The sequence below is a fragment of the Microchirus variegatus genome (genome assembly GCF_963457635.1).
Source record: "Microchirus variegatus genome assembly, chromosome: 1".
Taxonomy (NCBI): Eukaryota; Metazoa; Chordata; class Actinopteri; order Pleuronectiformes; family Soleidae; genus Microchirus; species Microchirus variegatus.
Genome location: NC_139802.1, coordinates 12010833 through 12024059, shown reverse-complemented (window position 1 = coordinate 12024059; position 13227 = coordinate 12010833). Strand labels below are relative to the sequence as shown.

The 13227-nt window shown below is 38.6% G+C and overlaps 1 protein-coding gene across 1 annotated transcript in view; it reads left to right on the top strand.

Moving 5' to 3' along the window:
- ulk4 (unc-51 like kinase 4) overlaps positions 1–13227 on the top strand; it is a gene marked incomplete at both ends in the record, with an annotated part of 70914 nt that overhangs the window by 15374 nt on the left and 42313 nt on the right. Inside the window, 3 exons of the mRNA XM_083898732.1 lie at positions 7036–7197; positions 8097–8282; positions 10450–10577. Coding sequence (XP_083754858.1) covers positions 7036–7197; positions 8097–8282; positions 10450–10577 — 476 coding nt within the window. The remainder of the gene's footprint in view (positions 1–7035; positions 7198–8096; positions 8283–10449; positions 10578–13227) is intronic.

Sequence of the window (13227 nt, the reverse complement as noted above, 5' to 3'; positions counted from 1 at the left end):
GGAAACACACACTCACACACACATGCAGCCTGAGGGACCAGACACTCATCCTCAGACCCACCCTGCCTCCCAGTTTCCATTTCTCTCTCTCTCGCTCCCTCTTCCTCCTGTCTTTCTCTGACTGGCTTTTTTTTCCCTGTGAATGCACAGATAAACAATATATGCTGTGAATGTAACATAGCTGTCTAAATAGTCTAAATCTGGGCTTATTATTTCTGCCGTTAACATGATACCCTAGTTTGCTACACTTCCACCGGCAACCTTATGGTTGTACTAAAATGAAGTATAAAGTAATCATTCCTCACGCACAAATGCCATATATTTGTGCAACATTTCACAGATGCAGAGTAACAGAGTCAGTTGGAGGATGTGCTTACAGCAGCATTTTTTGCTTGTTTGTTTTAACAGTTTTTATTAGTTTCCCAGTATGTCAGTTACATCGGATTACAATATGCACATTATATGTATATACAAAAACAGAAATAAGAACAAAATATTTAATCATAAAATGACACTTGAAAGGCCCAACCTTCCCGCCCAACCCATACAGATATGGATGTAGGCAAATGGTGCAACATATTCAAGAAAAGAAATGATATACAGTCAAAGTCATCATTTTCTTATTAGTATATCTGCCTTCAATACTATCTTCATTATAATAATTATAACAATAATCATGACAGAACAGTTCCAATACCGATAATTGGTCAGCTTTGGTGTTTGTAGCTGTTTACTGTTAACATTGACTTGAAAGCCCAGGTACAGTATATGCCTCATGCGTGCCCCAGATTTCTCATACTTTGCTCAACTACAGTAGTTGGATCCTGGAAATTAAGTTTGTTGAGCATATAGCTGCCTCCTGAAAACCATATATAAACTTGACTCTCCTTAAAGCTGAGGGGGAGCTTCAGAGGTGATGGATAATTGTGGATTTGTCACAAAGAGCGGAAACATTCACATTACGTCTGTCGATTTGATGATCCATTGTTGATGATGGGTGGTTAGTGTCCAAAAACAATGCATGAAAAATGTAACAAGTCAGAGGTGTTTTTAATCAAGGTGCTAGAGGGTCCTATGACACATGCTCCTGTTGCATCCATCATTGCGAAGCAACCAAAACCTGTGCACTTCTGAGATGATCACCCTCACTGAATTAATCAACCCATTAAACTAAGAAAAATAATCAAAACAAAGACAATGGATGATCCGCTCCGCATTCTCCTAACAGCAGCTTTGCTGCTTGATGTATGTGTGAAAAAACAACACAATGTCTAGGGGCATCCAACTGATACAGGAGCAGTCAGTCTACAGTCAACTAGAGCTGTAATGAATAATAGATTCATTGATTATTAATTGAATGTTTTGATAATCAGTTTGAGTATAATAGAGTAATAGTAATTATTAAATATTTTCAGATTTTTTGGGGTTTTAAATGTGAATATTTCTTTGCACCATGTAACGAAGAAATCTTTAAAACTGTATAATGTCGGGTGATTTGTTGTGGACAAATCAATACATTTGAGAACATTTTTCGACTTCTATCTGAAAGTTTATGGACCAAACATTAATCAAGAAAATAATCAAGAGATAAATGGATTATGGAAATAATTATTAGTTGTAGCCTTAATGTCAAGGTCCCAATGCAGCTTTAAATAAAACATCTTAGCTAATTAGCTCTCGTAAGCCCATTCAGATGTTAAATGGGGCCATTTAAGATTCCGTAGCATTGATTGTCTCTATTGGGTTTCACTTGGCCTTGAGTTGAAAAGTAAACATTTGTAAACTCAGACACAGTTCAGGGGATGCTAAGATGGTGCCAGTTGCTGTGGGCTTACTTTATGAAAAAAAAAAAAAACAATTCAGAAGTTTCCAGCAGATCGGTTGCTTACTTGGCATCACACCAAAGATGTTTTAATATGCTGCATTGTCCGATTTAACTGTGCATCCTCATTATCAATATTTCTTTTATTGCATCAGGGCTGCATTGACATCACAGTGATGCATATTTCATGTAGTTTAGACAAGGAGTTTGTCTGCCCATGTGCTTAATGTGAATTCTGTGCCACACACTTTTCAACGCATGACAGCATTGAGATACAGTGCCAGGACCTTGTCTAATGCGCTCCAGGCAGTGTGGTTTTGATGCAATTTCTGACCTGCTGGATCGCCCCAGCACCCTCCCCCACTGCTGCAGCTGAGATTTTACCTGATTTACAAGTAAAGCACTGAAGTAAGGGATGGAGATCATTGCAGTAGAAGAAGGGTCGACTGGAGGGGCTGGGATGGAGAATATGGGGGTCGGGGTGGGCACATAGCCCAAACAGAGCATTGTGGCTTTACCAGTGGAGAGGGGGATAGTGGGGGATGGCATAGAGTGACAGCAAGGGAGAAAGAGAGAGGGGAGGAAGTTTTTTTGGAGGGGGGGTCAGAGTTGGAGAGGGGGATTGAATGGCATGGTGTGAAAGACAGGTTTCCAGGCCAGACTTGAGCTGCAGGAAATTATTTATGAGCATGAACAAGATGATGCTTCTGCTACCGATGAAGAAAAAAAAATGTGTGTGTGTGTGTGCCGGAAAAAAGAGGCGTGACCAGTATTACAGTGTTATAAGCCAAGGGGCAGAAGGTAGAAATCCCCTACACACACACACAGGTTTGTGCAGCTATTCTCATCAGAACACTGCAGTGTCCTAAACTTAACCTAAAATACCATTCTAATCTTAGCCCTAAACTTCAACCGTTCCTAAGAAATGAGATTCAGGTGTTGATACCCATGAGGACAACTGGTCCTGGCAGTCTTTATGCTGGAAAGGTCCTTAAGAGGTAACAAATATAAGTATGCATACACACACATACACCACCAGCGGTGAGCCTATTAATGATTTATCACTATCTTCCACAAAGGAATGGAGAACAGAGAGGGACGCTGTCTAAACAGTCATGGGTCCTAGCCTTGTGTCTCTAATGTAGGATGTGACCACTCTACACACACACACGCACACACATATTCATTGTCCAAGTGCAAGCTGTTGTATAATATAATAATGTACTGTGAACATGTTATTGATCGAATAGGGATTTACACCGCATGCCTGGGTTTTTGCTTCCAATCAGATTGTATTTTGTACTGCATTTTGTCCGTTTAGGAAATATGCTAGTGTACGTTTGCCTTCCTGCAGCTCTGTTTCCTGGTTTGTGTCCTTGTTTGGTTGCTAGTTAGCCTGTTACTGCACACGTTTTCATCTCTCTGCTGCTCTTTGGTCTCTCTGTGTCTTTTTGAACCTGTACTTGTTGCTCTTTCTGCTGTTTTGTCCACATCTCTTCCTCTTTCGTCACGCCTCGCTGTCTGCCTGTTAGCCGGTTAATCAGACTGTCTGTCTCTCCCTTTGAGTGTGGTTATTAGTGGTGTTAGATGTGCTGTGTGAGGCTGATAGATGAGTGCCTGTTTCTGCCATAGGGGCTCATTCAAAACCAGGTGCGCTGGCTTCTAAAGGACTTCAATTACAGAGGAAAACCACATCAGACATGTGAACACACTCACACACACACACTTGTGCACACACAGGCATACACACAAATCCTGTGTCACTTCATGTGATGTAGTTTTTGTTGATGTATATCTCTTTCTATTTGAGACTCAGAGGCCAGGTGCAAACATGTTGGGATATAAAACTCATCTACTGATCAACACTTGAAGATTGGATTTTATTGTCCCATAGCCGCCAAGCTTTAAACTCTTTTCATCTGAAAACAAAGGTTTTTCCCGTTTTTTTTAACTTGAGGTTCAAAGTTACCTAAATCATATCTGTCAACTCTAAGCTGTAAAATAAGGGAGACTTTAATTTAACACAGTTGCCAGTGAGCCAGTACTTCCTGTTGAAACCTGATGAAAATGATGGAAATCCTGTTTAAACTAGATACATCAATGAGACAACGTTAGGTGAGCTACATGATTTGAGAAATTGCCAAATTCAATTTTTAAAATTGAAAAATGCAGAGGAGCAACATATAGATTATCTTAATATAATCTCACAAACTAAACTTCATACTCGAAGCACGAAATGTTATGTATTTATTAAGATTTTTTTTTTTTATTATTTACATTTGACACAACTAATTAAGTATGTCAATAGCAATATATATATATATTAACATTTAGAATCCATTGGAAAACCCCTATGGAGCAGTTTTAACTATATAGCTATTGACATTTTTAGATCAAACATCCTAAACCTGACCAGATGCCCTGCCTTAGTAACATTAGAGTTAACTCAACATGGTTTTACCATACAGTACATGTACAGCAAGCCACTGTACAAGCTTCAGGAAGTGATTCCAGTAAAATGATTCAGACAGGTTAGGACATGTTTTAAACATCCATGCCATCATTTTCCAGTTTAAAGTTTTTACTGACTTTACTTTTAATGGTTTTTAGTCTTTGTTTTGGGTGTTTAGTTAGCTCATGGATGAATTGTGGTTCACTCATTCAAGTTCCCAACAGAATGGATTAGCACTGGTGAGCCCTGACTTTAAATGCGGTACCATGTTTAAAACCAAATACTTAACTGGTCTCTTTCCTGTCATCATCAGCTCATGTTAGAAGTTGTGGCATAGGGGCATCAAAACAAAAATGCGATTATGTAATTTCCGTGGCGTCAGGTAAAATTATGGATTTCTCATAATTTACACACCAACTTGGAGGGGAAAAAAAACATCTCGCATGACCTTGTAGCCAAAGTATTGGGGAAGCCATTGCAAAAAAAAAAAAAATCACATTTATTTCTTCAAAGTCAGCTTTCTGCAGATGTGAGGTTCAAGTAGGACACTGAGTATAATATAATGAGCGTGTGAACTTGTTTCTCACACCCAGAGAAATTATAATGAGAATAACTTACTCTTTCCTCTGTCTCCTGCATTTCTCTCTCTGCATCATAATGATGGAGTTTTTTGCATGGACTACTTGTCTCTCACCACATGTAAGGGGAGCTAGCTCTCTCTCTCCCTCACTCTCTCTCCTTCAGTCTCCCCTCTCTCTTTTTTTCTCTATGTAGTTCCTGGCAGGGCTACAGTCTATTAAATACACAGCCAGTGGGTGCTCCCCCGTGGGCTCATTAGTGAGCTGGCCCGCACAGCCTAGGGAATGCTGGAACAGACCATTGTACTGCTTCCCAGAGGGGTGCCAGAGGATTCATTATGTTGATGTGCTACGTAGTTGGTGATGAATACACAATGTGATGTTGTTTGATTAATTGGCAGGTTATTTAAGCCATCAGTTATGATTAGAGTTCCCCTGTGGTAGCAAAAGACGTGTCTTTAAATTCTCTAAAATGTTAAATAACTGTGGATTACAGCACAACTATTGATGTATTTTTTCAGACCTAAAACCATCACTTTGGTCAGGACACCAGGTTTCTACTGGATAGGAGGGACTGTATCTTTCTGTTTTGGAATTGTGCATATCTAGGCAGAAGTGATTGATGTAACTGTTTTTGCGAAAGAGAAAGTGAAAAAATCAAAGGACCTGAGAGTCAGCCCTGTGAACTGTGTGGTCACTTTGAATTAATGCCTGCTGTAACAGATTTCTGGCCAAACCACCTCATAGCAAAAGTGTTTCTAATCATTATCTATAGAAACTTTTCAAACTATTCAGCCTAATCCACATAATCCTCACCAACTGTACGTGAACTGAATTACATAGCAACAGTGTGGAACGTTTTAAGAAAACGGGAGCGCAAGAATTAGAAGAAGGGCCATTTAAAATGCACAGTCGTTGTATCGCTTGGGTCTAGATCACAATTCAAGCTATTTGTTGTATTACAAATATAAATGTTAGATTCTGTACTTTCATTCATTCAAGTCATTAATTTTATTAAAGTTTGTGTCCTGTATATGCCAACGCCTAGCGCAGTAAAGTGTGAAATTATCAAAAATTAAGTACTCAAATAATGCCATTATCTGTCACCTGGTCCCTGATAAACTGCCACCATTGGATATTTGTTCAAGATGCTGTTATGAACTGTTACCACAAAATATCATTAGTTGCGGTGTATGAATAGGCTCTATTATATTACATTAAATCTAGGGAGTGTAGAGTCAAGGTGATGTAACATAGTGAAACACGAACAATAACCTGACAGAGGCAATCACTTCTGTTCCACTTCCTGTCTCTCTTCACAATGACTTTCCTGGAAAAAAAGAACTAATGAAATCTCGGTGGCTGAGGAAATTAGTCTGGCTCCATTGTCTGAACACAAACAACTATTCTCTACTGAGGGAAAGGTGTGTGGATACATGCAGTATAAGCATACACACACACACTTGCACACTAACTCATCCATGCTCACGCAACCTCTCTCTGTTCTTGTGTGGAGGTGACACTGACAAACCAATCTAATTGTGATTGTGATTACATAAGTTCTATGTTCATTTGTGCCCGTTGCTGTTTCAGTGACTGAGCTGTGAGTTTGTAACTTAATGAACCGGAGGATATGTTACTGCACACTATTATATTATAAACAACAAGAAAACATTTTGTACACAGAGCAATTGGGTTTAACTCTGTTGTTAGGATACATGTTTGTTCACATTTTGCACAGTAGTATTTATTTACATATTGAAGACACCCACCACTTGGCCGTTCAAATATTAAGTAGTTGCCGTGGGGCTTTTGTTTGCACCCTAGAGGCTTTTCTGCATCTATTGTAGTACAGAAGTGTCTATGTCTACATTGTCTCTATGCATGTTTCTTAATGTTCCCACTGGTTATTCTTTGCTCTTCTATGCTAAGAAGGGTCACTAGTCTATGAAGGGTCACTGGAGTCAAAGTCATAATGTACATATACATTTCTGTTGGCGTCATTGTGATTCAGTGTGGGCAAACAACACACATTGTTTTCTGTGATTAAAGATGCTTCTCAATCGTAGAGTTTGTCAATATCAACTTAGATGATTACATTCAGTACTTGTTACAATTATTTGTGGTTACACTACCATAGTGAAGATAAATGATCCAAATATGTTTGTGTGACTGTCTTACAGGATGACCCCATAGTTCATCACATGGTTGCACATACCATAGAGAACCTCTCAACCATCGTTTCTGTGTCAACCCACCACCTGTTTACATCAGAGATAGGCTCCGCCCTGTGGTTCCTGTTCACTCACTCCACTGTGGAGGCCGTCAGGGTCACTGCTGTCTCGGTTAGTTCACACACAAGCAAAATAGGGGATTCAGTATGTATTGTGGGCCTTTGTTTGGTTTGGGCTGCACATTAAGGAGACAAAATAAAATAGTTTTGATGATGATATATGATTCATATATGAAATTAAAAGGGAAAAATACCTTCGCTATAGCTGCAATTTATATATATATTTCAATACAAATGTCAACTGTTTTTTTTTTTCTCTTTTTCTTTCCAAAAAAACAAACTAAATTCTTGCTAATGCAATTCTGCATTATTCACGACATAGAGTGCAACATGAACTCAGGCTATAATGGCTTTAATTGTCAGGTTTGTCTGCAAAAACTCGAAAAGGTTAGTTTGTCAACACTCAAATCACACAAATCTGCTGCAGTAACAATGTCCTGAATTTTTTCTGATTTTTTTTTAAATGTCTCTCATTGCTTTTTCTGTCTTTCCTCATGGCATTGTACCTCAATTGTATGAGAACAGCAGCTTGGAGGAGAATTTATGTGAATGTGCACATCCTTCACTGTTTGTAGAGGGGGCAGGTCCAGGGTGAACAGATCCTGAACCTTAAGGGAACACTGCTTAGTGTAACTTGATATAACATAGGAGTCACACACACGGACAGACAATTGAAGAACTTCACATAAATTAGTTTCTAAAACTAAAGGACGAATAGTGACTAATTTCAAATCTGGCAACTTTGCTTTACCGAAACATTTAAAAGATTTATATGTCTATTGATTAAATGAGTCATCATGGGAAATTCAATTGTTGGAGTATAATTCATTTGTAAATCATGCCATAGGTAAAATTGTCATCTGTTGACAAGATTTACTGCTCCATATTATGCCTCTGTGGAAATTACTCCTCACTACCTGTGTGCGCATGCATGTGTCTTTATGTCTCCAGTCTCTTTCTAGGCTAACCCGTGTGGTCCCTGCAGTTTTCTTGGCAGTGATTGACACACGTGGCCCTGCGGCCATCATGGAGGGTGTGGCAGGAGCAGGGGCCAGGGTCCAGCAGCACTTGCTCACTGCTATGGCCGCTGCCTTAGTCACTTCACGCATCCAAACTCATCACTTCACACAGACCAGGGTATGTGTATAATTTATTTCATGCCTGCTAAGAATGTACAAAAGAGTGTATGTAAAAATGGAAAATCCAAGCATTTCAACTTCTTGAATGAACAAGACGGGATTATGTGTTAGATGCACATAATCCATTATTTTACAGTTCTAGTGTGTAACTTTTACAAAATCATTGCAGCTTCTACCCCCCACCTCCCTGCCCCTCCTCTTTTCCACACACACACACACACATGCACACAGAGACAGAGAGACAGCTCTTACCTTTTGCCAGACATTAGGCTTTTTTTCTCTGGTGCATTGGTACCATTACTTCTCCAGACTGCATCTAGAAAACTTGGAGCTGTGTGGTGCTGTGAACAGCATTGATTATGTTTGGCAAATGCAAGCAGTTGTTTAGGGAGCACTTGATTGTCTTTGCATTCTGTTGGCAGAGCATGGATTTTTAATTTTGCATTTGCAAGAAGCCAAAATTGTGATTGTAATTAAAATACGATTATGAAGTGAACATCCAGGTTTATTTTTAGCAGTCAAATCCAGTTCTAAAACTTTTCACTTGTGCTTTTTGCTGTTGGTTAATAGTGCAATTGTATGAAGCTGTCTTTACCATCACTGTGTGCAGGAATGTTGCCACGGATACAAAACCAAACTCTGCTTTATTGAGAAAAACAGTCATGTGGAGCTCTTAGGCCTAATCAGCATTGTGTGAACTCATTTGACGATGGTTTGAATGTAGCAGAAATTTGTTCATGTTTTAAAGTTACACATTCAGCTGTAATGTTACATTTCTCTTGTACTGCAATATACACATTTTATTATTTTTTTTTACATTTATATTGGAACATTTTTACTGCAGACACTACATCATGACAACAAACCGAGCAGGCTATCAAGTTTCAAAAACTTAATGTTTCCAACTCCTCCATATCTCTCTCTCTTCCATACAGAACACAAACTGATGCTGAACGGTGCACAAACTAATTTGTCAGGAATTACTTTTTTAATGTTTCAGAAGACAACCCATGCAGTGTGTATGTGAAGTGCTAATCATGGTAAGGCAGAGGGCTAAAATTGATTAGAAGGTTTTTAACATGGAGTCGAGCATTGGTAATTGACTGAACTGACTCGGTTTGCATTGAACATTTCCAATTTAACACCAGAATACAGACTTATTTCTTAACTCTACTCTAATTATACACTGATATGCATTCTCCCCCTCAACCCACACTCACCCCCTCTCTCCTAGACAGTGCAAGAGTTTGTTTACACAAAACTCTGTCTGTTAATGGGTGTGTGTGTGTGTCCGCACACGCTGTTTTGTAGAGTGTGTCAGTATTTGGGCTAATTGGCTGAATGAAAGCACTGCAGCCTTCTACTTCAGCAAAGCATTATGGGTAGTGGGGAGGGACTTATCAGCTAGACACACACAGTACTGGGCTTTGAAATTAATTAACATGGTGTGTCACGCCATAGAAACACACATATGCACATTCCCTCACAAAGTCACACACGGATGGACACACACCGTCTGTGGTGTGTGGTGTTGGTGATAATGATAATGGTAATGTCTGCTGGCCAGTCTCACATTTTCCCCGACCAGTTACAGCTGCAGAGTGAATGGATGTCTGTCTGAGTTTGTGTATGTGTGCATGTTTGTGTAATAATGAGTCTGAGCTGATTATGTTTTTGTCCTGGTAGTTTTTCAAATTTTTCTGAAAATTATGTTTTTTTTATCTTAAAGAAATTATTGCATTGAATCCTTTAATTGCATACTTTATCCAGCCACAATGCAGTAACAATATTTTTAATAAGATAAACACAAAACTGTGTACAGTGAAAACCGTTTTCTCTTCTTATCCTTCTAATCCTTCTTGCCTCATATGTAAACATTTAAGCATTACTTTGCAGAAGAGCGTGATTTATCAGTTGGCTGATAAAACAGAAATTAGCCACTCACAGATATATCAGTATTGGTGTGGGTCTAGAATCTAATATGAGCTAAACCTATTGTCAACCGAGAAAAAGGAAGAATACAAGAATGTCATTTTTGGCAGTATTGGATTATTTTACTCCCTAAAATTGATTTTGGCATCAAATCCTACAGTCCAATTTCAGCCTGGTTTTACCTTTTTGTTTATGATCCACATACATGATTGATTTGTGTTTGTGTCTTGTAGGACTTGGTGTTGAAGGTGCTGCACTGTCTCGAGAGTCCATCCAAAGTAACAAGAGCCAAAGCAATACTGCTACTGCTGCTACTAATACAGGACAACTCGCAGATACTGCTGTACTGCTGTCAACACAGGTGAATACACTCATGCACACAGACAGGCCGTCACACACTGTAAGACATATTAATACAATGTTTTGCATTTCCTGTCTCAAGTCTTTACAAACAGCTCTAAGGGTTACTTAACAGTTTATTTAAAAGTTATTAGCATGGTAATCATCAAGGTCTGTCCGTCTGTGTGCTCCTCAGTAGAAAGTAGTATATATTTGGTCTGCACAGGATAGGAGTCAGATGTTCTGCAAGACACCTGTGTTTGATCTGTCCTGTCTATCATTTAATTGTAATTATTAATAATGTGTTGTAATATTAATATATTATATATATATATATGTTAAAGTAGTTACAATAGATTAATAGTAATACAGTAAAGTCAGTAGAAATCAGTAATCGTAAAAAAAAACCATACATTTTCAGTTTTTAGCAATTTACAATATACAGTATAACATAAGGACAGGCTGAGGGTCAGGGTGATGTGTCTGTTTTACTGTTATCTTACCACATAACTCAGTGTGCCCGCTTTCTGCCTGACTGTTAAGAGATTTAGACCAGTGAAGCCTTCTCATAACTCCAGTCAGTCTGTCAGACCACTGGCTAATTAGTTTCTCTGGAATGTAGTTGCCCATGTTCACACATAGAGTGAACTGTCAGAGACAAAAAACATAGCATTTGTGAATTCCATAACAGGGTGGGATTTCTCCTTTAAATATTTAGCTGCAGCTTTCAGTTTGTGTTGTCTTTCTCAACAATCAAATCCCTTCTTTACAGCTTGGTGGGCCAAACCCATAATTTGTGTTATTCGTTGTGAATTTACTGTATGTCATTTCTGCTGCTAGGGGTCTCTCAAAAGACCTAGTCTGATGATGTTGGGAAGCAATGTGGGATCATGGGAATTGTTGTCTTGTTTTCTTGTTTATAGGGATGGCTCAAGATCACTTTCCTGTGTCTAATACAATACTGATATCAGAATCTTGAGTTTCAACTGATACTTTTATCAGTATTCTACCTCTTTTAAATAACAACACATTTGCAGCTCTCACTCATGTCCTTGTCACACAATGGTGGTTGCGGCCATCCCTCTTTAAAGTGCGTTGCCTGTGTGTAGTGAAGAATTCTCGCCATATTTAGTATTTGTGGATCACATTGGTTTCTACCTTTTTCTTTTTCTGATATCCGATCTGGTCTGCTGAGCATTGTCTCTGCTTATCTCAACTCGTTTGGCAGTGAGTAGTCGGAAACTGATAAAAGAAAAGACAGCACACTGGCTAACTAGTAGTTAGAATATGTTTGCCTTCCTTAATCTGACGAGGTTACTCCAGAAGTTTTAGCAGAGACGAGTGAAATGGATTATGTGCTTAAAAAGGTGGTTCCAGCCAAGCCAAAAGTCCCAGAGTCATTCATAGTGGCGAGCTATGACTTATTGATTGCAGAGGAGAAGAGATGGCACACTCAGCAACTCAGCAGAAAACTGCTAACATAACCGATTGGTTGTTTTTCTTCCCTGGCATGCTGACAACTGTAATCTCCACAGACATCTCTCAAAGCACACAATATGCAGTAAGCTTCTCAGTTGTATTTGTATTGACGGTCATTATGAGCTTTCTTGTGTCAGTGCAGTCAAATTTACAGATTCCGCCTCGGTTAAATCCCTGTTATCCAATAGCCAGTGAGGCTGGCTGCTGTTTTTCTCATCAACTGGGGAACTGCTGAAAGACAGACAGCTGGCTCTGACCAAAGAGAAGGCCAAATGGTCAGTGTATTTGGGTGGACTGACTCTACCAAAAGCATCAGTGGTGCTCAAATCTCTCACTTTTAATGAGGATTACCAGACTACATTCACATTAATGACTAAATTGACCTCTCACCTGTACTGATCCACAGCAGAAGATAATTTCCGACCAGGCTTACAAGTGCAGTTCCGGTATTTCACATGTACTTACTCTCGGGCACATTCAAGGATGACAGTTTTAAGTGGCCAGAAGGAAATTTGGGGTTTTTTAAAATTAAAACAAAATATGTTCAACACATTACACATCGTGCTGATTTAGGGCTGTGAAGTATGGCTTACAAATGCTCGATATTTTATAATTTCCTGATATATACGATGTATCTCAAGTTCTCAACATATCTAGATATAAAGATTAGACACAGGCTTTTTTTCATGAAAAGTTTTCGTTGTGTGCTTCTCACAGAACAGTGACGATACATTGTAAATACTGTAATATACTCATTAAGAATATTTACATGCTTAAGTAACAAAAGCCATTAAATATTGTCATATTCTGCTGTAACACAAACAATCAGGGTTAAAATTAAAGAGGAACTGTTAACTGATATTTCATACGTAATTTTTTGTTAATCTTTTACTCTGAATATTTAATATCATAGATTAGTGCTGCAGCTAACAATTCTTTTCATAATCGATTAATCTGTTGATTGTTGTCCTGATAATTGATTATTTAGTCCTTAAAATGTCAAAATAAAATTGAACAGTGTTACCCAAACCTTGAAATTATGATGTTTACAAATTGTTTTGTTGTCCACAAATCAAAATGAAAATGTTTAGTTAGGCTGAAAATCAGAGAGCCTGAAGCCATATCGTCATAAATACATATCATAAGATTTTACTAAATACTTAAAAACCAGGAAAACAATCACAGACACCATA